The sequence below is a fragment of the Camelus dromedarius genome, chromosome 9 (assembly GCF_036321535.1).
Source record: "Camelus dromedarius isolate mCamDro1 chromosome 9, mCamDro1.pat, whole genome shotgun sequence".
Taxonomy (NCBI): Eukaryota; Metazoa; Chordata; class Mammalia; order Artiodactyla; family Camelidae; genus Camelus; species Camelus dromedarius.
The window spans coordinates 43,498,353-43,523,881 of NC_087444.1; the positions used below are offsets into that span (position 1 = coordinate 43,498,353).

At 48.6% G+C, this 25,529-nt stretch overlaps 1 protein-coding gene and 1 non-coding gene across 5 annotated transcripts in view; both read right to left on the reverse strand.

Moving 5' to 3' along the window:
* The window catches only part of NDRG4 (NDRG family member 4), a 38,779-nt gene extending 22,724 nt beyond the window's left edge, over positions 1–16,055 (reverse strand). The window contains exons 1-2 of one of the 4 annotated variants that reach the window (XM_031458344.2): positions 15,278–15,438; positions 14,207–14,300 (exon numbers count right to left, since the gene is read on the reverse strand). In XM_031458344.2, coding sequence (XP_031314204.1) covers positions 14,207–14,288 — 82 coding nt within the window. In that variant the 5' untranslated portion in view covers positions 14,289–14,300; positions 15,278–15,438. Of the gene's footprint in view, positions 1–14,206; positions 14,301–15,277; positions 15,439–15,920 lie in introns of those variants that run through there. The other 3 variants (XM_031458345.2, XM_064489108.1, XM_031458346.2) reach the window with 3 other exon arrangements.
* TRNAA-GGC (transfer RNA alanine (anticodon GGC)) lies at positions 6,678–6,750 on the reverse strand. The gene has a single exon. It is a non-coding gene; the product is annotated as a tRNA-Ala (tRNA).
* Positions 16,056–25,529: the final 9,474 nt, after the last annotated feature.

Consider the following 25,529-nt stretch of genomic DNA (forward strand, 5'->3'; position numbering starts at 1 on the left):
AAATATTAAACCTCACTAGAAGTCAAAGAAATTCAAATTTAAAACAAGATACTCCTTTTTTTCCTTTGGGCAATAGAACTGGCAAAGTGTGCGGTGCTGGCAAAGATACACCAAAACTGGCAATTTTCTTATACTGCTTGTGGATGTATACATGGATACATCTTTCTGAAGGGCAGTTTTGCAGAATGAATTAAAATCGTTTAAAAGGTTCTTACTCTTGGACTCAGCAATCTTCTCCCTGAGAGAAATTTCCTAAGGAAACCAGAGAGGGCATCTAATGATTTATCTATGAGAATGTTCACTACAGTGCCATTTATAATAGGAAAAAAACCTAAAAAAAGCTAAATGTCCATAAATAGGGCACTAGACAAATAAACTCTGGGTCAGTGACTTGTAAAAGATTATTTAATAACATGGGAAAATGCTTGTGTCATAAGAGATAAAAAAAAAAAAGCAGTTATAAAACATGCAGTGTTATCCAAATTGCAAGAAATAGGAATTAGCTCCACAGAAAAGCCTGGAGGGATACACATCATCAAGTTAAGAGGCACTGTCCCTGGGTGCAGGACCGAACACTAGAATCTTCGGAATTAAATTAGGAAAAAAACATTTAAAAAAAGACTATTTGAAGATCACGAACGATTCTTTATTCCTGCAAAGCATCTCACGGCTCACAGCGTACTTTCCTGTGCTACTTGATTTCACCGTGACGGGAAGTGAGATGAGGTGACCCAGCACGCCCAGATGGGGCCAGGCCGGGGACGGGGGCTGCAGATCCCTAGTCTGATCCAGGGCTCGTTCTACACCACAGCCGCCTCACCTGAAAGGACGGAAGGATCGTTTCCTGTCCTTCCTCCCAGCCTCCCTCCCACCCTTTGTCCCTTCCTTCTCAATTCTACTTTTAATCTTTCTGAAGGGTGAAGTGAAGCCCTCAGACTTTCCCTTCAAATCCACTAGCTGATTGGTCAGAAGGTGCCCCCCATCCCGGCCACCCCTGCTCCTTTGGCTTCTCCCTGTGCGAGCTCTGGTGACAAGGGTGTCGGTGCAGTGGTTGCCTGGTGCCCAAGGGCACGGGGCCTGAGATGGAACCCATTTCTGTGGCAGGGCGCTCTAAAAACCAGGTTGCAGCTCCAGACATTCCCTGAGCTTTCTTCCATCCTGTCAGAATCCGGAAGCATCAGCCCTCCAGAATGTTACAAATCTGCTGCCTTGTGATCACATGGGGGTCCCCACCTGGGACTAGCTTGGAACTGAGATGTGCTGAGGCTCGGCTGGGAGCTGCCGGCCACCCAGGCCTCCTGGAAGGTTAACTGAGAGCTGTGCAGCACCCCCAACCCCCACCCCAGAGCCACATCCCCAGCGCAAAGAGGCCAGGCAGGGGCAGGGAGGCCCCCACCCACCCAGGCTCCCAGGTCCCTGCACCTTCCTGCCACGCTGGAGCTGTGTTCCCAGTCGTTTCCAGGGAAACCAGCTAACACAATGCAGATGGGCAGTATTTTTAGAAAGACATCCTCTCCCCTCTCTCCCACTTTCTCTTCCATCCTTTCTGATGTGTGCACGCTCATCCGTCCATCCGGGTAGGGAGCTGAAAGAAGGTCCCCTACTTTGGAAAACTCTTCCTCAATTAGGGCTTTTTTAGCTGGCAGCCTCCCTGAACACTCAACTCAATCAAACGCCTTGGCAGCACTGGGGTGTCCCCGCCCTCCCCCAGGCTTGTTATGAAACCACCCTGGAGACCATCCTCCCCAAGGACGGTGCTATTAAAAGGGCTGAGAGTGGGCAGTGCGGGGACAGATGGCCTGTGCTGGAGGGGGTGGTGGGGAAGGGGGCTGGAGAGAGAAACCTTATAATCTGGGGAACTGGGGATGTCTCAGCCCATGGAAAACAGAGACAGCCAGCGCCCAGCAGGTGGTGATGCAGAGCTCCAGCACACAGGCCAGGGCGAGCATGCCCACAGGGCAGTGGCAGACAAGTTCCTTCCTAAGAAAGTTATGATTTTTTTTTAAAAAGCAGCTAAGGGGGGAGGTTATACCTCAGTGGTAGAGTGCATGCCTAGCATGCATGAGGTCCTGGGTTCAATCCCCAGCACCTCCATCAAAAAAAAAAAAAAAGTAAATAAACTTAAGTACCTCCCCCTGCAAAATAAAATAAAACAAAAATTTTAAAAGCAGCTAGATGATGCTATAAGAAAATTAGGTTCCTTGTCAAAGCAATACGTTGTATATCTTAAACTTACATAATGTCAACTGTATCTCAATAAAGCCGGGGGGAAATTTTTTAAGAGAGTGAGACTCCTATCAAACTCCCACAAGGAAGCCTGAGTCAGGTCTGCGGGGAGTCAGGGAGTACAGAGCAGATGGGATGAGAGACACAGGGGTCTGTGAAGCAACAGCGATGGACCTTTCCACTCTGCCTTTTTTTCTCTCTTGATCTGCAGTTCCCTAAAGGCAACACAGAGTGTTAGAACCAAATGGGTCTGGGATGAATTCAAGCCCTCAGCTTATCAGTGGTTCGGCCTGGAGTCACTGGAATCTCTTCTGTATCACTCACTGCCTAGCTTTATTTCAGGCATATCACTAAGAGGATTGCTTATCTGCAAAATGGGAGCATTAGCCTTGTTCTGCACACCCCAGGAAGCACTGAGGTACAACAGAGGCAATGGATTAAAAACATGCTCTTTAAATGGAAGATTTCTGTTCCCACTTGAAGGGACAAAAATAACATAGGTGACTAGGGCTTTCCTTACCTTCCTCTTCTTACTTAAGACAACTCTGGAGTTTCTCTTGCCTTCTGTTTGAGGAGGGGTTCATACCTGCTGGCAGGGAGGCTATGCTGATGTTTGCAATAAAGGGATGGACGGGAAGGGGGCAAGGGAGGGAAGACAGGGGCTCTTTGGCGGGGGACAGAGCTGTGAGAGGGCCCTAGTGAAAGGGGCTTCTGAGCAGTGCAGATGTGCGTGGATTCTTCAAGAGGAATTGAATTTTTTTCAATTACTTTTGGCTGCTGATCTGTGCTTCTTTGAATGTGAGACCTGGACCATGTGAACCCTCAGATTCATTAGGGTTAAAAATATAAATGATTACTATAATCATTTCTGATCCTATTCAAGAAAATGCTTCAATTAAATTGATCGCTGGTAGTTACAAATCCCATGGAATAAAGCAATTGTTGAGTGGATGCACTGCCCAGCCAGTAGGAGGGGGTGTTTGGAGATACTCAGGGATTTTCGGTGGTCTCAGCAACTGCTCTGACAGCATTTAGTGCCCAGGAGCCAGAGGCAAGGAAGGTTGTGCAGGGACAGGGCTGCACAGTGAAGCATTGCTCCCCACCTCAAGACACCCAGAGCTGTCCCACTGAGAAACACAGGAACTGAAGGCTAAGGAAGGCCAGACATCAACAGGGTAAAGTTTGGAGATGCAGGCAAACCAGACCTTGGGGGACAGGGAGAAACCAAACTACAAAAGAGAGAACTATAGAATGGCTTGCATTTTTTCAACCACATGAGTGAGGGGAACTGTGGCAGGTCATGGTCAAGGTCATGGCCCAAGGTGCCCTGTGGATGATGCACTCCTGAAAGTCCTGGTTATAAGGGCCACTTATTTCAAGAAAAGTCACAAGCAAATGGAACAAGCAGAGTCCACCTAGGCCTGGAGCTCCTTCCTGGAGGAGGGGTCTGTGCCACAGATTCACAGGATTCATGTTCAAGCCTGGGCACCCGACGCCCTACCACACAAACCACGCCAAGCACCACAGTGTGAAACCCAGATCAGAACTCAGGGACGCCAGAAATCGGGAACTCAACTTCCAGCTGCGCTATGTAGAGGGTTTAGAGCCAGCCAGGAAGCTGGCCCCTCATATCACTCTCTCTGTCCCCATCCTGACCTCAGAGGGTTAGTACAGCACAGAGGTGGGGCTGGGATGAACTAGACCTTCCCTCAGCATCCCCATTTCAAAGATGAGACCAAAAAAGGCACAAGGAAGGAGTTCCTGGGGCAAGTCCCCCTTTGGCCAATCCAGGAAGGGACCCCAGAGCCCATTCTCCTAAACCCCACTCTGCATGGACTCTGGATTCTGTCTCCCTGAACAGGTGGCCAGACAGGAGGATGCAGGGGACACAACCTTTTTTCTGGCCCAACCTCCATTTCCTCTCCTTGGTTACGGCCCCTTGATTTATGTCCAGCCTGATCCAGACCATTTCTCCTGCCTTTTCCTTGATCTGGGCCTATGAGTTCCTATCGCCCCACAACCACCACCACCTTGCCAACACACATACGTGCACACACACACACTCCCACTGTGCTTAGGGCAGCCAAATTTGGATTCTGACACTCATAACAAAAGACCCCAGCTGACTCAGTAGGCCCATTCTACCCACAGGAAGCACGTGCCTTTGTTCATGCTGTTCCTTCTGCCGGGAATACCTTTCACCATCACATCCTTACAACAACAACAATAGTAACCAAAACAATTGTTAATATTTTCTGATGTTTGATATGTTTTTGTTGAATGAGATGGAATGAATGAATGAATGACTCAGACTGTAAATGATTCAGAGACTGAAAGCGTTCAGTGTCGGTGAGGTTGTGGGGAAACGACACGTACTCTCATGTACCACTGGCTGAAGTGCAGTGGGTTCAGCTTCATCCGGACGGCAACTTGCTAGTTTGTAAAAATGCAAATTATCTGTCAACTCTGCAATTCTGTCTCTAGGTATTTATCCTAAAGGAAAACATTAGAGGCAATGCACAGGGATGCTTGCTGCAGCACTGTTTGGAATAGGAAAAAAATAGAAACCGCCCAAATGACTGTCTGGAGAATGGCTAAATAAACCATGAACCATTTACATTACGTAGCTATTTTAAAAATGAGGCAGCTCCACTCAGACAGATAGGGAAAGCAACCTAAAATATGCAGTTAAGAGAAAAAGCTACCTCACTGAATAGTAAGTATAAATAAGCCCATTTATGGGAAAAATATATGTGCGGAACAGGTACATATATTTTCAAATTAAAAAAAAAATCAGCTCCTCAAATGAGTCAGGGTGACTGTAACAATGCTCAGTCACCTCTGGGGAAGGCTTGGAAGGGTCAAAAGGGACATTTTTATTTTACATAGAAGATCTTATCAAATCTAAGATAGCATCAATTCTAAAGATGACACTAACGTTTTATGTACCAATAGAAGAGAAAAAAACCCTGCCAATTAAGGCATAATACTGCCCACTATCTTTTCACTTTTTCTTCTGAAATAATTTCAGGTTTATAGAAAAAACAAAGCACAGAAGCTTCCCACATACCCTTCACTCAGCTCTCGCTGACATCATCATGCTACAGACTCTCAATACAGTTAGAGAAACCAGGAAAGAAAACACTGATACGAGATGGCTAAGTCATCTGCAGACTTTAGACGAATTTCACCAGTTTCCTCAATAGTCTCCCAATCCAGGATGCCACCTTGCACTTAGTGTCATGTAGTCTCCTCCAGTCGGGGACAGTTCCTCAGTCTGTCTTTCATGATGCTGACACTTTTGAAAAACACTTATCAGTTAAATCTGCAGGACATCCGTCAGTTTGCATTTGTCTGTTTTCTTATGATTAGACCGAGGTTATGCAGTTTCAGCAAGAATACAACAGAAGTGATGTGCCTTTGTCACTGTACCATTTCATGGGGTGTAGGGTGTCGATCTGTCTCATTGCTAGGGATGTTAAACTTATCACCCGATTTAGGTGGTGTCTGCCAGGTTTCTCCAGTGTAAAGTTACTATTTTTCCCTTTGTAATCAATAAGTATCTTGTGGGAAGGTACTTTGAGACTATGCAAACATCCTGTTTCGCATCATCCTTTTGTCCACTAATTTTAGCAACCATTGATGATTCTTGCCTATAATTATTACTGCAGTATTTACTTAATGATAATTTTCCATTTCCATCATCCCTTCTACATTTATTAATTGGAATTCTCCTGGAAGAAAATGAGCTGTCTTCTCTCCATTTACTTATTTATTCAATTATTTATTTTATCCTGTGGGTTATAATCCTTTGCTATTATTTTTTTATTGTTCTGGTTATGCCAGATTTGGCCATTGGGAGTTCCTTCAAGCTGGCTCTTGGGTCCTTTCACCACGTGTCCATCATTTTTTGAGTAGTTTCTAATTTTCTAGCCCCATATAATGTTCCAAACTCATCTTGTATTTTTTCTGCCTCAACCGTGGAATCAACCACTTCTCCAAGGAGCCCTGCTTGGTTCCTTTTGTTGGAGAATGATATTTAGAAACCAAGAGGCACTAGGTATGCTCATTGCTACAGATATTTTTAAGTGTACACACACACACACACACACACACACACACACACCTCTAAGAACCTGTATGTATATTAAAATTTTGTACTGATACCTCTAATTACTATTCAACACCACACAGTTTATTCTAACTTCTTCCCTTTCTTTATTTGTAATTTTTTTCTTCCACAATGAGAAACCTGGCTCTCATTATCCCCAATATGTTTGTTTATTTGTTCATTCCTAGTATACACACAAAGTAATTTCAGAACTGCTACTCACATAATGGGTTCTTATTTGGAAATTTTTGGTACTTACTTCATTTTTTAAAATACTTTATTCTTTTAGACTTAGACACAGATTTTTGGGGAGGGGGAAGGTAATTAGATTTTTTTTTAATGGAGGTACTGGGGATTGAACCCAGGACCTCGTGCACGCCAAGCACACACTCTACCACTGAACTATACCCTCCACCCCAGACCCAGATTTTTAAAAGCGACTATCACTCTTGTACATTCTATCTTTAAATTGAAGTATCATTGCTGTACCACTCTTATACATTTTTTAAAAGGAAAACACAAGTGAAATAAATTGTTCAAGGTCTTCCTAAAACTTCTGCACAATCAGGGTCCAGTGTCTCTGAATCACTCTGTCTTGAAATCGTTGCTGCCCATGCTTTTCCAAGAAGCCCCAGTTCCTCTGACATCAATAATGTCGGTGGTGCAGCATTTCCCAAGAGTGCTCTGCTGTTCACGCTAGGATTTCCCTGTAAGCTGCAAATTCTGGTGACCATGTGATAGCAAGGACAGCTCCAGGTGCCCACCTCACCAACAGAAGCTGTATTTTAGAGATATAATGAAAAAAAAGTGCATCTTAAGAGTTGCCAGAACATAGCTTTTTTATAAAATTTTCTTCTGTTGAGGCACAGCACCAACGTGTCAACTCTGTTTCCATACACAACATGGCTCCAGGTATTAAACATAGACACAATAAACCTGCCTCTCTCCTGCCAACTGGAATACAGATGTGATGGTGGGAGCCTGAACAGCCATTCTGGACCCTGAGGCAGGATACTAATATGGCAGAGTGGCAATATAGGAGTCCAGGTTCCTGAGAATCATGAAGCCATGATTCTAGGTGGCCTATCTCCAGATTCTATTTATGAAAGTGGGAAATACACACATTTTTTGTTAAATCTATTTTTTAAAATTTGAAGTATAGTTGTTTTACAATATTGTGTTAGTTTCAGCAAAGTGATTCTATATATATAGTGTTATACAGTAAGTCCTTGTTGTTCATCTATTTTATATATAGCAGTGTGTATCTGTTAATCCCATACTCCTAATTTATCCCTCCCCGCTCCTTCCCCTTTGGTAACCATAAGTTTGTTTTCTATGTCTTCATATGAGTCTGTTTCTATTTTGATGTTTAATCTATTATTATTTGAGGTTTTCTGTCACATACCGTTGAAGCTAATCTAAACTTGGGACATTTTTCTTGGAGACCCAGCCTACTGTGCTAAACGAACTCAAAGAAAAGTAAGAGGACGGGCCTTGTCCGAGGGGAAACAGGGAACTGCTCGGGCTGATCCAGAGCCTGCAGCCTCCCCTGTCTGGTCCCTGGGCAGCACAGTCCCCGAAGGCATTCTCTCCGCTCTTGTTCTCACTTCAAGGAGTGAGCCAGCCCCCTCCAGCCCACCTCTTACAAGCTCACAGTGACTGTATCAGCACAGGTAACCATGACCCACAATCAGAAGTTAGAAAGCTCAGTTTGGCACTTTCTGCCACAAATTCTCGTTTCCTTAACATGGGTGCCTCAGTTCAGTCCTGTATCTTTGCCTCATTTGGCAAATGTTCCAGAAACAAAGATACATATGTCCTGGATCTTTGTGCAGGAATCAAAGAGGAAAGCCAAGGCAACCACCTCCTCCAGCTCAGAAGTCTGCAACATGGTCTGCAGGAAGGAGAGAGCCCGAAGGAGCAGCTTTCTTACTGGGCATTTTTCTCCTGGAAAGCCCCCTTCTCTGAACTACCTCATGTATTTGTGTTTTGAGGAGCAACACTTACTTGGCAGAGATGCCCCCACTCCAAGCAACTCTCGGAGTCTTCCCACCTCATGTTCAATATCTGAAGGAGGGGGGCCCCTGAGTTGGGGCTGCTCAACCCCAGGCCATTTCTTCCCGTAACAGCACCTGCTGATGGAAATGTCACCCCTCCCCCATTCTCAGTCCATGTGGTTCAGGCAGGGATGACCACAGCCCCAGGGGTGGCCAAGTGGCCCAAGCCTAAGTCCTTCCTTCACTCACTCATTCATTCATTCACTAGACATTGACTGAGTGTCTGCTATGTGCCAGGTACTGTTCTAGGAACCAGAGATAAAAGACTGACCATTACAGACAAAAAGTCCAGCCTTTGTGTAACTTTCAGGTGAGGGGGCTTGGAGGCAAACAACAGAGAAGAGTGAGGGTGATTTGGGTTTTGTCCTGAGCCACTGAAGGGAGTTACCATTTACGAGTTGGAAGACGTTGGAAAGAAGAGGCTGGGGGAAGCCCAGGCAGTTGATTTAGACCTGAGCCGGGTGGGGCTACAAATGGCAGGTGGTTATAAGAGTCTGCACTTCAGGGGAGAGGCTGGTGCTGGAGATGTCACCACAGAGATGGTGTCTGGAACTTGCTAGATTAGATGAGGTCAGCTAGGGAGTGAGTGACACAGAGAAGAGGTCCCAGGGTGAGCCCCAGAAAAAGGAGATGAGAAGAAAGCAGCGAAGCACAGAGTGAGCAGGAGCAGCCAGTGAGGGAGGAGGGGGTGCGGAGACCAAGTGGACACAGCACATGGCTTGGCCTCAGAGAGAGTTCAGGGAGGGGCACCGGCTCTAATCAGGACCAAGCCTTTGCCGGAATCCCTGGGGAAGAGAATCTCTTTGCTGGGGTTATTAGGAGGATGGTATGTGAGTCAGCAGCCATCTTGCCATCATGAGGAAGATGCATACTTGGAACCAAACCAACCCAAAGAACAGAACCGATAGGAATGGGGGAGAGAGACACAGAGCCTGATGGTCTCGTGTGGCCCTAGGCCCACCATGCTGCACAGACACCCTAGATTCCCCTCTTTGTGTCAGTCTAAGTTGTTTCCATTACTTGCAAACAAGACACCAAACAGAACACCTAAGGTCTTTTCTCCTGTGCAGTCCAGAGGGGCCAAGCGAAGGCCAGTACCCCACCTGTCTGTCTGGAGGTCACACATGGGCAGCCAGGCCCGGGTGTGGGGTCAGAGGGCTCGTGGGCTCGGAGGCAGGACTTCCCACCCACTTGAATGACAACCCCACAGTCTACACTAGCAGTTCAGGGCTTTCCAGTGCAGGCAATTCCATCAGATGAAGCCAAAGCTGCAATGGTAAAAAGGAGCCCCAGAACATCCGGGGGCCACTTCGGATTGCAAGGGATCTCCAGACTACCCCTGACCACTGTCCCTCTCTGCCCCGTCCCAGTATGCTGGGTTCACAGGGAATACCATGGAGCTGGCAAGGGCTTTGGAAGCCTTGGGCTCAGGGCTCTCATTTGATGGATGAGGAACCGGCCTGTACTTAGGAGGGACAGGACAGTACTCTCACCCACCGAGGACTAGAGCATCACCAGGCACACAGCACCTGCCCTGCCACCCCATCCCCCAACATGTGAACTGAAAAAAAACAGCTTGGTCCTCAAAGCTATTGGTTATGGGGCTTAAGACTTGTGGTCATTCTGGTTGAAGGATACCTTCCGTCTGTGGTCTGGAGTTTAAAGCACCTAAGGATTAAGAAAAGCAGAAGGGCGTGCCTCAAGAGATTTCCTGTCATGACACGGAGACCAGGTATGTGTTAGGTATACAGAAGCTCACACCCTGTCAGTGCTTGGGTGATGCCCTTCCGCTTACAAAGCAGTGTCCCGGTGCTCTCCCAGCTGATCCTCAAGACTACTCTGTGGGCTTAGCCTGGCTCAGCCTGCAGCCTGATCAGAACCAGGTTTCCAGACCCCAACCCTATGGCCTGTCTACTAGCCCGTGGGGCCAGCCTCTGCTGAGGCTGAGGCACCAAGCCTGATCTGCCCGCACCCCCACATTGGTTTCCTGGTGCTGCTATAACAAATCACCAGAACCTTGATGCCTTCAAATAAGACATATTTATTGTCTTATATTTCTGGAGGTCAGATGTCCAAAACCAGTGACCCAGAGCGGCAATCAAGGTGTTGGCAGGACCACTCTCCCTCTGGAGGTGCTGGGGGAGAATCTGTTCTCCTGCCTTTTCCAGCTTCTAGAGCTGCGTACCTTGAATTCCTTGACTCATGGCCCCTTCCTCCATCTCCGAGGCCAGCAGCGGAAGCAAGTGAAGTGTCTTGCTACAGACATCACGTCACCTTCTTCTGCGGTTTGTGGTCGCATCTCCCTCCGCCTCCACTTTCTAGGGATACATGTGATTGCATTTAGGGCTCCCCTGGCTAATCCACAATAATCCCCCCACCTCAAGATCCTTAACTGAAAGACCACTGCAAAGTCTCTTTTGTCATATGAGGTAACATTCACAGGTTCTAGGAATTAGGATCTAAGTATGTTTGGGGACCATGGTTCAGCCTTGAGTGCATGTACACACACGCACCACAGCCTTGCGGCCCCACCTTTGTGTTATTCATTTTGCCTAAAGCGACTTCCTCCTCCCTGTACTCATGGAAAGCCAGCTTCAATATCCACCGTGAATGACTCTTCTTCCCTAGAGTTTTCCAAGAACACACCTGGACTTCGGCTCTCCTTCAGAATTCCTGCAGGACTGGTTCCATCAGAACCCCAGCGCTTAGCACTTTCCCCTGTGCATTTGTTAATTTTTTGTTTTTAAAAATAGAATTTGAATTTCATGCAATACACATTCACTGAGAAAAGTCAGAAAAATAGAGGAGCAAAAAGAAGTAATAAATCACATACACTCCTAGTAACCAGAGGAAACCACTGTTAACATTTTTGCTTAGATCCTTTCATTTTCAGTGCTGATTTATTCACTGATAAAGTTTGTTTGTTTGTTTGTTTGTTTGTTTTAACAAAAAACACTGTTTTGAAACATCTTTTGGACTCAGGAGCCAGATATCCTGGTTCAAATTTCAGCCAGCCAGTTGCCATCTGTGTGACTTTAAGCAAGTTCCTTTACCTCTCTGTGCTTTGGTTTCCTTATCTGTTAAAAGGAGAAAATAATAGCACATACCTCATAGGCTTGTTATGATGATGAGTTAATGTATAAAAAGTGCTTAGGACTGTGCCCGGCACACGACAAATGCCATGTGTGAGCTGTCATCACGTTATTACATGTATATAAGGAGACATCTGTTCAGGTGGCTAAATCACTTTTGACAGCGTAATTCACAGCTGCCTGGGGTCCCCTGGTATAAACGCACTCCTGTTTATTTAACCTCCTCTACTGTTAGGCAGTTAGGTTGTTTCCAGTTTTTATTTTTTCTTCTATAACCAACTATGGGATAACATCGTCCAGCAAACACCTCTGAACACATCTTTATTTGTTCCTAAAAATTCAGCTGCTGAGTCACAGATTATACGTATTTTTAAGGTTTTGGTACATCATTGCCAACTCACCCTTCATAGAAGTCGTACCAGTGGAACAGCGTGCCCGTCTCCCCACTCCCCCTCGACAGACCCTGCCTCCGGACTCACCTAGGTGGCCCTCACACCCCAGTGAAGCAGTGACATTTACTATAATGGACAAACTGGAAATGAGGATTCAGGGTCTTATTTTCTGCCTTCTGGGATAAATCTATGCCTGTTTCCTCCACATATAAAATATATGGGTCAACACACCTGTCAACAATCAAACACTATGTAAATATATATTCCATGCATCAAAATGATACCAAAAATCCAGGTTAAACTGGCCAAAGTTTTGCTTTTTAATCACACATCAAGTATATTTTTAAAAATTTCCAACGTCCAATACCGAGGCTCCCAAGGGACCATTTCAGAGCTACAAATCTGCCATTTTAGAGCTCTGACTCCGAACCACCTAGGAGACATTCCGTGGGAGTACAAATGCACAAAAGCCATCACCTTCCCACTTGCAAACAGACGAATGTCCCACTTTTCCCCATCACACTGAGAAATAAAAAAGCACCCAGCGACAAAAGGCACAGAGACCCCGCCCTGTGAGGACGGCGGTGAGCCTGCGTGCGGGCCGGGCCGTGTCCTGGGCTCCTTCTCATCAGGCGAATGAGGTGGGGCCTTTATTCCCACTTTACTGATGAGCAGACTGAAGCTCAGAGAAGTTAAGAACTTGCTCAGGAGCTGAGAAGCAGAGAGGAGACCCTGAAATTCTCATCCTCTGATTTCTAAATCCCTGCCCTCCCTGCCCCGGAAGGACTCTGTGAGAAAGTCTGGAAACTAAGTGCCGGCCATTTAAGCACTGGTCACCCGAGAAGCCTCCCGGAAAGGCCCCTCCTCTCTGGAACACAAAGACATGCTTGGGTTGCGCATGACAACCCACAGGCATCCTTCCAGCCCCGAGGGGGGGCCAGGGCGAGAGATGCCTGGCTTCCCCCACCTGGTGTCAGAGCTGTGGATATCCAGCCCGCAGGGCCCAACCCAGATGGCAGGCCCCACCTTATCCCACAGGAAAGGAACCTGAGGCCCAAGCAAGGTCCCCCAGGGCACATCTCAGGGAGATCTGGATTGTGTGGAGAACCCAGAGGAGGAACTAGAACTTTCTGAAGGAAGGGAACCTGGTGACTAGAGCAGAGTGGGGAGGGGAGGAGACCCCAGGGCACTGAGGAGGCAGCTAGGGGACTACAGCCCTACAGCTGCCATTTGCTGCCTGCCTGCCAGGTGCCACACTCAAAATTTTACATACAGCCTCACAACCAGGTAGGAACCATGATGAGCCCATTTCTCAGATGAGGAAAGTGAAGTGTAGGGCAGCTAAGAGACCGGCCCGAAGCCAGGCAGTTAGAAACATGGGATAGCTTGGGGCTTGGATTTGAAATCCAGCTCCACCTCTTCTCAGCTGTATAACGTGAGGCAGTGACTGACCTCACTAGTAAAACGGGTGTCATAATCAAACGGGAGATTGTGAAAACTATAAACGGCTACAGAAATATGAGTTTAACAAAAAGGCTCAGTGAAATAACTTACTAACACTGATGTGGGGCAGGGAGACCTCTAAGAAATTATCCTGAGGACATAGCTGATGCGTGGGCTGTGAGAGCCTGGACTCAGTCAACAATCTTTGAGCACTTGCTGTATGCTGCCACAATAAGTTGTCCCTCAACCTGTGACCTGCTCGTCATCCAACGGAGGAGACAGGTCAAAATGTCACAGATGCATGTGACAGGGATAAAGTGGGTCGGGACAGATCCAAACTTCCTAGTGGCCAACCAGACAGGGCAGGTGGAGTCCTCCATCACAGGGTCAGGCAAAACCAAGGAACCTGAGGGGAGACGAAGCCCATGAAGTGCCCACCAGGCCCAGGCCCCATCCAGGTGTGTGACCTGTGCTATCTCAGTGAGCCTTACGCCCACTCTCAGAGGAAGGGGTCAACTGTTCCACAAGAAAACTGAAGTCAGGGAAGTTAAGCAGCCTGTCTGAAACCACACAGCAGGCCAGCAGTGGGGTTGGGATTTAAACTGAGATCTATGGTACAAGGAAGAGGGTGGAAGGTAATTGGAGAAAGAGAAAAGGCTGCAAAGGCCACTGAGGGATGTCTCCCAGGGCCTGGAGAGATGCAGCAGGAGCCCGTGACCCAAGACAGTGACGAGGGAGTCCTGTTCCTGCCTGGCCAGGCGCTTAGCGAGTCTGCCAGGATTAGATTAGCCTGATGAGGGAGGAGGGGCCCTGACCCCTGTACCCAGAAGATGAGGGTCCACTGTATTGGGACCCCAAAGCCTGGACTCCTGCTGTAGCCCTCACCCGTATCTCCCACGAACATTCTTCTTCTAGGGCCTTCTGGTGTTGGAGGAGGAGAGGGGTAAGGATCCAGGAGTTCCATCATGCATCCAGGGCTCTAAAAACCCATGAAGTGGTACAAACTTTCCCTCTGGGGATTAACAGATTCAGCCGTTCTGCCCCCACCTCCACCCCTCAGTTCCCTTTGAAGTCAGGTGGACCAGCCTACCTCAATTTAGTGCTACAGGTAAGAGATGGCAAGGGACTGGAGGGAGTGCCAGCCCCGTGGCTACCTGGGCTTAGACCTGGCACTTCTGAGTACCTGGCCAGCGTTTCCAGTGCTCAAGGAACAGCCCCCACCTTCCCTTCTCTCTGAGCCTGGCATGAACCAAGGAGTGGCCACTGTTACCTTAAGGGTACTCACAGCCAGAAACTTCACCCAACCCCACCACCCACCCCATCCCACGCACACCAAGCCCTCCAGCCTCTGCTTCACATCACTCCCAATTCAAGCCTCTCTCACATCCCAGGGCCTCTGCATCTGAGTCTAATCTGGCTCCCACTTTCCTGGCCACTTAGCTTCCACTCCCAGCAAGTAACTTTTCCTCCTGGGGAGAGGCGCTCAGATTGTCACAGGGAGCAGGAAATAAGAGGCCCACAGCTAAGGTCCTTTTGGGAGCGCAGGGAGCTCCTTTCTTGGGGGACGCAGCCACACTGAAGGTCAGGGGCTCTGGGCTCCCTTTCCCCTTTGGGGGCCTGCTGAGAGCTTGGCCAGAGACTCCAGGGGGCCGCTCCTCTGACCTTCGCTCAAGCCAAAAGCGCCCTACTGCCCCGGGCACCGAGCCCTGGGAACTCAGAAAGCAAAGCCGGACAGGGCACCGCCCCAAGTCCTCTGACGGGGCCGGGCTCCGCACAGGAACCTGCAGCGCACAAGCTAGTAATTAGCTGGTATCTGCACCCCCTCCTCCTGCTCGAACCCGAGCCACCCCAAATCTCGGGCCACCCGCCACCGCGCCCGGGTCCCTCTCTAACTTGGAAAGTAGCGGGCGGCGAGGGCAGCAACTAGGGGCGGCGGCGGGGAAGGGCCAGCGGTACCTGTCAGCAGCTCGATCTTGTGTCCCAGCACCTTCATCTCGGCACCCGGCGCTGCCTAGCTCAGGGCTGCGGCGTCGAGGGAATGCACACCGCCCAGCCGGGGAGAGGAGCGCGGGAGGCGAAGAGGAGCAAAGCAGGAGGAGCAGCCGGGAGCGCTCTCGCCCCCCCCACACACGCAGCGCTCCCCCCTCCAAACTGGTTTAAAAAAATCCACCAATTGCACCTCCGCGCACCCCTAAAAGACGCCCGCCGCCACCTGGTCGGGGTGAACTCCGGGAGGCGGAGGGAGCGCGCCGGGTGGGTGCGGGTGACACTCCGGCAGGCGGCGGGAGGGCGCCCCTGCGCCCGCCGCCCGAACAAAGAGGCCTGGCCGCCCCCGGTATCACGATCTGGGAGGCGCTGGCGGCCGCTGGGCCGTGGCCCTGGGGGTCCCCGCGTCTGGCCAGGAGGGCGGGGGAAAGTCCGGGAGGGGTGGAGTGGCGAGGGGGTTCCGCCCTCGTAGGCCAAGTGTGGCCTGGGCGACAGGGCAGCCGGCTCCGGGGTCTGGGGTAGCGCGCGGGGGCTGCGCCGGGGCGAGGGGCTGGCTGTGGCCGCAGTAGCCGGAGGATGAGGAGAGATGGGCCTTGGGGCGCCACCGACTCACCGAGGTGATGCGAGAGAGACAGACGCGCAGGCGGGGAGACAGGCCTCGGCGCCGCCGCCACCAACGCACGGGTGCAGGTGCGGGCTGCCGAGGCCCCTCCTTAGAGCCACCGCTGCCGGGGACCGGGGCCGGGCCGGGGGCGGTGCGCCGCGGGGGGCGTGCCCACGTGGGCGCCGGGGGCGTGGGCGCTCAGCCCTGAGCCTGGGCAGGGCCTTGGGGCTGGACCCCGGGGGCTGTCCCAGGCGCTTGGCTTCCGCCTCCCGCCACGTCTGGAGCGCCGGGTGGGTGGGCGAGCGGGAAGCCGCGACACTCGAGCTCCTCACCTCCTGCAGGCGCCTGGAGGAAGGGTCCCCGCCGCTTAGAGAGCGCCGGGTGCAGTGGGAGGCCCCGCCCGCCCCTCCAGTCCCCTGGTAGCCGCGCGGCGTCGGGCTCCCGCCGGAGGGGGCGGCCTCTGCCTCAGTCTTTGTTTCGATTCCCCGGGAGAACCCCAGCCCGGAGGAGAGAGCACCCCACTCCGCCGCTCCTTTCGCCGGCTGGGAACCGTTGGGGAAAAGCCTTGGGTCAGGAAGAGCCAGGTGCTCAGGGGGGCTTGGGGTGTCGTCCCCCGTTTTCGGAACCCGAGGGTTTCTTTGGGGAACTCATGCGGGAGTGACTCCAGGCAAAAGTGTTCTGGGCCCTCAGGGTCGCCCCCACAGTATGTGGCGAGGTCTCTGCTCCCGCCTGTTCACCCTCCATTGAGCGAGCAGGAAAGGGAACTGGGGACCCCTGTCGTCCTCAGACTCACTCTGGTTAGGCCCAGTGAGTTTGCCCTCACCTGTCATCCCAAAAGAGGGAGCGCCGAAGTCCCTGGGTGGAGTCCTACTGTAGGGAGAATGGAAATGAAAAAATTTACTTGGGCTAGACAGCTCAAGAGGAGGGCTCCTGGAGACCGGGGTTCTGTTCAGGCTCTGCTTCTGACCTTGGGCGGGGCTTTGCCCCTGTGGAGTCCAGCCTTTTCCCGGCAGTGACTGTGTTGGACTAGGTCATCTGGGAGGTCCGGGATGGTGGGCTGAGGTTAATAGAATCCTGCAACGCCTTTCCCCTCTTCACTGGACCTTTATCTGGGCTGGTTTGTAGTGAGTCCCAGCTTTCTCTCAGCCCAGGCCTCCCTGGAAGCTACTATGACCTTGAACTAATTGACTCACCAATGTTTAGGAAGCTGGTAAGTTTTGGTGGCCCTCAGGTGGGGTGCACACTCCTACTTTGGGTACAGTATTTAAACTGCACAAGAGGCCGCAAACTTGGGTTCTTCTTACCACTCTGGGGCTCACTTTGGGGAAATCCTTGCCTCTCAATTTCCTCCTTTTTAAAGGGGATTATAGGGGGAAGTCAGTGGTGACAGAGTAAACCTCTATGTCCAAAACATCCAGGAAAACACTGATTCTATTAGATACAAGTCTGGAGCCAGTTCTTAAGAGCTGGTTCTACAATTTCCTGGCTGTGTGACATCCAGCAAGTTACTTATCCTCTCTGAGCCGTCATACTCTGTAAAACTGGGATGATGCTGACCCGAGGGTTCCTGTAAGAATTAAGTGATGGCATAAAATGTTTCGTATAGTGCCAGACACACAGTTGAAGTGCTCAATAAACAATCCCTATGATTATTGATAAAATTTTTACTATTGCATTAAAGTTTCTTTTAGGGTTTTCTGAATTCTACCCTTTCCAGTAATTTCAGATCTAGCCATTGAACAAAATTGATTGTTGATGTTCTAGTAACCTAACTGTGAGGCCTAGCCTGTTCTGAATTCCTTGGAGGAATACAGGCCCCGGGAGGACGTAAAAGGTTGCCTAATAGGAGCTTTTGACACTGTGACGTATCTATCTGTGTGCAGCATTCTGCCATAGGCAAACCCACCTGGCTCAGATAATTCATGAACCCCAAGTGGGCTTTCACGGGGGTCCAGTTGAGGATTTGAACCCCTAAAAAAGTAGACTCAATAGACGAAGCAATATGATTATAAGAACACTGCCCTCCCAGGGGGCTACTACATCAAGCAAAGATTCTTAGGGGATAGGAAGGGAGAGGAGCCCGGGCCTCTTCTGGAGGAGGCAGTCACATGGGGCAGAGGAGTCCCAGCTGAGTCAGCGGAAGGACAAGCTCTCAGTCCCCTCTGCTCTGGGGCTTTTCTTCTTCCCTGCGAGGGAGGCATGGTGTCTGGGGGCGGGCACGGTGGCCGGGTTTTTAACAGAGGAAAGCACAGCATGGCAGATGGCCAAGCTGCTGGCTGGGACAGGGGCCTCTAAGACATGTCCCTCAAGTCTTCTTCCTCATTACCTGAAAGATGCTTTGAAAGCTGCTGCCCTCTCTGGACTTCCCTCTTACCATTTGTAAACAACTGGGGCAGAGACTGGCCTGTACCACAGCTGGAGACGAGACCCAGCCTATTTGAAGATCTGTCTCTGAGCCTTCATTTTCCCATCTGGAAACTCAGGCTAACGTGTCAGTCTGGGTGACTGCAGGAAATAGAAAGCCACTCTGTCTGGTTTAAGCAGAAAAGGGCTTTGTTAAAAGGAAGGTGGGCAGCCCTCAGGATCTCGGGAAACAGTCTTAACCCTGCAGCGTTAGTCTGGTATCAAAACCACTACTGCCACCACTCCTGGACATAGATGCTGCAGCCAGTGCTGCCCCTGGGCAGAGACACGGGATGCTGGCATCAGGACAATGGCTGCCTCTGAAGCCAGAGGTGCTTCTGTCGCTGCTGCCACATTGTCAAGAATGGATTTGGCGTGGTCTTGGTTTGCTCATGTCACCAGTTTCTAATTCACAATCAAGAATGGATGTCTGATTGGAGGTGCCCACATCAGGCACTCTGTCAAAGCTGCAAGGGAGGCTGGGAAAAGATGTTTTCAGTTCCCCTAGTGGGAGGTGGATCTGCCTCGTAGAAAGGCGTGTCAGATGCTGGTGGCCAAAGAGTGACTAGTGCCCACTTCAGATAACAACGGACTTGTGAAACTGCTATGAGATGATGCCCAGGGGCACTTAACTCGGAGCCTGGGATGGAGGGAACACACCATCCAGGTCACTGAAATTCATATCACACTGCAGATCTACAGTGTCAATGGTGATGCACCTACATCCTTTAGTCTTTGATTTTTCAGCAGGTGAAAGACAAAAGGACCTTGAGAACAGTATGGCTTGCTGCCCTCCCAGATGCAGAGGCTGCTTCAGTCCCGTTGCCAGGAGGACAGGTGACTGGGTTTTTCCATTGTGGTGATGAATTGGGCTGAGTCACTATCCCTCTCCAGTCCCCGCGTGACCATGACTGGGAGCGAGTGAAAAGAACCAGCAGGTGGGGTCAGGGGTGCAGAGGAGCTGGGGGCCATGGAAGCTTCCTCTCTTAGCAGGGGGAGGGTGAGCAGAAACTGTCCCCCTGACACTCCCCACTCATTAATCATGAGTCAAATGGTCTCAGGGAGAGAAGAGAGGATTCTTTCTCTTCTTTTATAGGCTTAGTTGAGTGCCTTTTCAGTGCCAAGCCCTGTGCTGAGTGCATTGGAGAAGCCAGAGCAGACCAGGCATTGACCTTGCTTTTCACGTTTGTGCACTGATGGAAGAAACCACCTCAGAGTCCCATAATCTGGGTACTGGGCAGACTCTAAGATGTATAACTGACCCCACTCAGTACAGTGGGGACTTGGAGGGGTCAGCAAGGGCTTCATGAAGGAGGATGCATCTGAGCTAGCAGAGAGGTAGAAGGTCAGCAGATGGAGATAGAAAAGGGGGTGATTGGTGGGAGGGTGTAGCTCAAGTGGTAGAGCAGGTGCTTAGCATACAAAAGGTCCAGGGTTCAATCCCCAGTACCTCCTCTAAAAATAAATAAGTAGACCTAACTACCTCCCCCCACCAATAAAAATAAATAAATAAAAACATATAAAAGAAAATTAAAAAAAAAAAGATAAGGGGGTGATTAGGGGAGAGCAGCATCCATCCATACTACATTGGTCAGCCAGGCCCTGTGCTAGGCTCAGGGAGGCACAGAGCTGAGCATGCTGTAGCCACCACCCTCCCACAGGAGCTCCTGGATTGAGGTGGAGAATGCTGGGTGTTCATGAGCAGATGGTAAGGAAGCTGGAATGAGCAGGTGGGCAGCAGTGAGTGCCTGGCCTCATCCTGGCTCCAGAATTTCACCAGTTACCAGATTATCTGCTCCCTGCTCCTGGACCATCCTGGACCACTCACTGATCATGGTGCCACCCGCTTTCTCCCATAGCAAGTAAAGGTCCTCCCCCTGCAGTGCCTGCCCTTTGCTCTTCAGGTAACTCCAGACACCCCACTCTCTCCTCCCCCTCCAGTTTTCCTTGAAAATGCCCTTCCACCCCCCCCACCCCACCCCCCGGAAGCTTTACCAGACTCATGGAGCCCCAGTGCGTGCTAAATCAAGGCAAGGGGTGGATCTGATAATATATTTTAAAAATTCCAATAGTCATATATACTCAATGCAGAAAACTCAGTAAAGAGGGAAAAATTAAAATCACCCATAATTCCATTGCCTAAAGATAACCAGTGTTAACATGCTAACATTGTGGGTGGGGGGAGTATGTCTTTCATCACTGTGTGTATGTGTGTGTTTTCCCCCATGGAGTCATGCTGCACACATTTTTGGCACTGTTTTTTCACTTGCCAGTACATCACGAACATTTACCCTGATAAAAATTCTTCTGCAATGTGATTGTAATAGTTGCACTGTCTTTATTATGTGAATGCTTTATTATTTTCTTGGCCAATCCCATAGTGTTGGACAGTTAGGATGTTTCCAGTTTTTCATTGTTGGAAACAACGTTGCTAGCGATCTACCCCAAGATGCAGCCTGGCCCACATCTCTTGGATGACCTCCTAAGGTCACTCTGCAGCCTCCCTTTGCCTGTCTACTTGGTCTCTGACCGCCCTAAGGCCAGCCCATCCACCCCTGAAAGGAGACCTGTGTGTGGTCTCCTGATTGTCTGTTCACCCATGCAGATTCTTGGACTCCTGGGGAAGGAGTGGAGTGGTTACCAGCCCCACCTTCTTGATTGTGCTAATTTCATTTTAAAGCCTGAGTTTTTTGATCTTGTATTTGTAAGTTGTTACCATTGAGAGGGACTGAATTAAGGGTACATAGGACCTCTCTGTGCTTTTTCACAACTTCCTGTAAATCTGTAATTATTTCAAATAAAAAGTAAAGACAAAACCAAAAAACAAACAAACAAATCCAAAACAAAACCCTGAGGCAGGCCTGGAAGGAACTATCTGGTCTCAGTCTCAGGACCTAATGTTTTAAAGTTTATACTTTGTCACAAGGACCAAAGCTAAGAGTTTCCTCAGTTTCCCCTGAAGGGTGGGAATTACTCCAGGGAAAGGCAGCCCTCCTGGTGGGCAGTGGGTGGCCCTCCAGGCTTTCCTGACCCTAACTCTGCTCCTGGCCATGATCATGAGCTTGAGGGGCCTGATCAACCCTGCTTTCAGTGGGAAAGGAGAGGCGGGGACCCTCTTCAGGGTTCCAGACAGCTGTTTTCTCACTGTGTCTTCATGTAGGGGAGAGCTGAGAGAGCTTTCTGGGATCCTTTTTTTTTTAAAAAACAGTATTTGACTTCAGACAATACTACAGAGCTACAGTAATCAAAACAGTGTGGTATTGGCATAAAAACAGACATATGGATCAATGGAACAGAACAGAGAGCCCAGAAATAAACCCACAGACTTATGGTCAATTAATCTTCAAACAAAGGAGGCAAAAATAGACAATGGAGAAAAGACAGTCTCTTCAGCAAGTAATGATGGGAAAACTGGATAGCAGCATGTAAATCAATGAAGTTAGAACACTCCATACACAAAAATAAACTCAAAATGGCTTAAAGACTTAAATATAAGATAAGACACAATAAATCTCCTAGAAGAAAACATAGGCAAAACATTCTCTGACATAACTTCTCAGCAATGTTCTCCTAGGGCAGTCTACTCAGGCAATAGAAATAAGAGCAAAATAAACAAATTTAATTAAACCTAATTAAACTTTTAAGCTTTTGCACAGCAAAGGAAACCATAAGCAAAATAACTACGGAATGGGAGAAAATATTTGCAAATGATGCAAGTGACAACGGTTTAATTTCTAGAATATATAAACAGCTCATACAACTTAATAACAACAACAATAACAAAAATCAACCCAATCCAAAAATGGGCAGAAGACCTAAACAAGCAATTCTCGAGTGAAGACATACAAATGGCCAATAGGCACATGAAAAAATGCTCATTATCACTAAATATCAGAGAAATGGAAATCAAAACTACAATGAGGTATCACCTCACACCAGTCAGAATGGCCATCATTCAAAAGCCCATGAATGATAAATGCCAGAGAGGATGCAGAGAAAAGGGAACCCCCTACACTGCTGCTGGGAATGTAGTTTGGTGCACCATTATGGAAAACAGTATGGAGATTCCTCAAAACACTAAAAATAGACCTACCACATGACCCAGCAATCCCACTTTTGGGTATATATCCAGGGGGAACTCTAATTCAAAAAGATACATGCACCCCAATGTTCACAGCAGCACTCAATACATGGAAGCAACCTAAATGTCCATTGACTAGATAAAGAAGCTGTGGTATATTTATTCAATGGAATACTCGTCAGCCATAAAAAGTAATAAAATAATGTCATTTGCAGCAACATGGATGGACCTGGAGAATGTCATTCTAAGTGAAGTAAGCTAGAAAGAGAAAGAAAAATACCATATGATATTACTTATATGTGGAACCTAAATACAAACAAACTTATTTGCAAAACAGAAACAGACTCTCAGACATAGAGAACAAATCTGTGGTTACCAGAAGGGGACGCAGGGGTGGGAGGGGATAAATTGGGAGTTACAGATTTGCAGATACTAACTAATATATACAGAACAGATAAACAAGTTCATGCTGTACAGTGCAGGGAACTATATTCGATATCTTGTAGTAACTTATGGTGAAAAAGAATATGAAAGTGAATATATGTATGCTCCTGTATGACTGAAGCATTGTGCTGTACACCAGAAATTGACACAACATTGTAAACTGACTATACTTCAATAAAACTATATATACAAAAAACCCTGGTATTTTACAGTCTTCTTTATTTTTTAAGTTTTATTTATTGTATTTTTTTTTTTTGGTAGAGGAAGGTGATTAGGTTTATTTATTTTTAGAGGAGGTGCTGGGGATTGAACCCAGGATCTCGTGCATGCTAAGTATGTGCTCCACCACTTGAGCTATACCCTTCCCTCTCTGGGATCCTTTTATAAGGGCACTAATTCCATTTATGAATGCCCCACACTCATAACCTAATCACCTCACAAAGGCCTCCAACCTTTAATACCATCACATTGGTGGAGGGTTGGGCAGGGTGGTGGTTAGGACTTCAACATATGAATTTGGGGGACACAAACATTCAGTCCATAACAAGCCCCACTGTTGGGGGGGGTGGGTATAACCCAGTGGTAGGGCACATGCTTAGCATACACAAGTCCTGGGTTCAATTCCCAGATCCTCCATCAAAAAAAAAAACAAACAAAAAAAACAACCAAGCCCCATCATGTAAGTACCATGATGATGCCAATCCACCAGAGGAGGGAACAGCTAGTTCTTGTGTCCTTCTCCTCTGTGCAGGGCACTGTTCCAAGCATCCTCAAAGCATTCAGCCCTCATACTGGTTCCATGAAATGGGTGCCATCGTTATCCCTGTCTTACAGATTAGGAAACTGAGGCCTAGAGAGGTAAAGTCACAGCCAGCCAGTAATTGGGTCTGAGCAAAAGCAGTGGGGCTCAGGGTCTCTGTTCTTACGCACTGCACTCTACTGCTTCTAGATGGAGTAATGGTTGTAACATCAATAACACCACTGCACATTCGGATCAGACCATTCTGCCCACACTCATTCTCATCCTGTTTTTTCTTATCATCCTCACAGTGGCCGGTCATTATGATTAGTGCCCCTGGCTTACATTTTGGGAAACAGAGCTCATGAGAGGGAGGCCTCCAGCCATTTGAGTCAAGGGTGGGATTCCTTTGTGAGTCTTCTGGCTGCAAGTCCTGAGCCTCTCTCTTTCACCAGCTGCCCCCTGCCTCACCCTGATGCATTATTTATGCTCCATTATTTACTTCCTGCAGGGGCCCAGATGCTGCCTGCCAGAGCTGTGACCTCACTGTGTCCCCTGGAGAGGACCAAGGGTGCCTCCTTCCCCTTCATCCTCACTCTCTTTTCTTCCCTCCCCCTTGCAGCCTCTTTGGGTCTCGGCAGGCTCCTGGTGTGTGGCACAGCCTGTCCCCTCTTCCCACCCACGAGAGCCACCTTGTAAGCAGTTTCCTCTTTGCCAAGCTGGCTGACACATTCAGGCTTCCAGCTTCCTGGGCAAAGCATCAGCTGCCACACAGTCCAAACTCACCATCCCCTTAACACAGCCCTGGTTTGAGTTGTCAGTGTGTGTGCATGGGTGATGGTGTGTGTGCGTGCGTGTGCATATGTGCGCAAGTGTCATGAGAGGAGTGCATATGTGTATGTTATATATCGAGTCAGGGGGCATGGATTTAAGTGCTCACAGTTGAACACGTTTGAGATGCTTCTTCTGGGTCTTGTAGACAAAAGCTAAGTCAACATGGGGACTGGGAAGAGATACTTGGGCCAAGAGTTAAGGTTGGAAGCAGGACCCTCCCCAGGGGCTCTGGAGCCCACAGCTTAGGACCTGTGTGACACTGAGCAAGTTGCTCAATCTCTCTGTACATTGTTTGCCTCCTCTTTACCTCCCTGAGTTGACAAAGCATGTGAAGCAACCAGCACAGGGCCTGAGGGACAGTAAACAGTGATAAACATCTTTCAACAAGGCACCCTATCCTGCCTCCCTCAAGGCAAGGAAGAATGAGTTTGGATGACAAACTTTTTTCTATATTATATATATATTTTTAAATTTTTTCCATTTTTTATTTAAAATTTTTTCCCATTTTTAATTGAAGTATAATCAGTTTACTTTTATGCTGTACACCAGAAATTGGATCACAAACTCTTGGGAGGAAGGGTACCTGGGAGGGAAGGAGAAGCCAAGGACTTGCAGACCCAACTGGTTGGTGTCTAGGCAGCAGCTGGGTCACTTTAATCTCAGTTTCCATGTCTGTAAAATGAGTGATTGCTGACCATCATGGCTAGCACCATGGGATTCCAGAAATGAGAATGAAAACTCCAGGAAATTACAAAAATCACTCCTTGGACTGAGCATTCTCCCTTTTCCTCAGAATTTAAGGCATCTGGCAATTATTAGAACATAAAACCAGAGGACAGGCATTTGTTTCTCCTCTTCACTTTTAAACTCAAAACTCCCAGGTCCTGAGTGATTGGTTGAAGTGTCTCAGAATCATCTAGAGACCCTGTGACCCACACAGCCCCTGACCTGACCCCAGGACACTGGTTTGGACCAGAGGCACCAAAGAATCTGTGTCTTTAATGAGCTTCCTCAATGATTTCAAAGCAGGTGACCTACTATGAGAAATTAGAGCATCCTGCTGGGGATTGTTCCAAACACCCCTGGAATGAGTCCTTCCAGAATCCTGTCTCCTTGG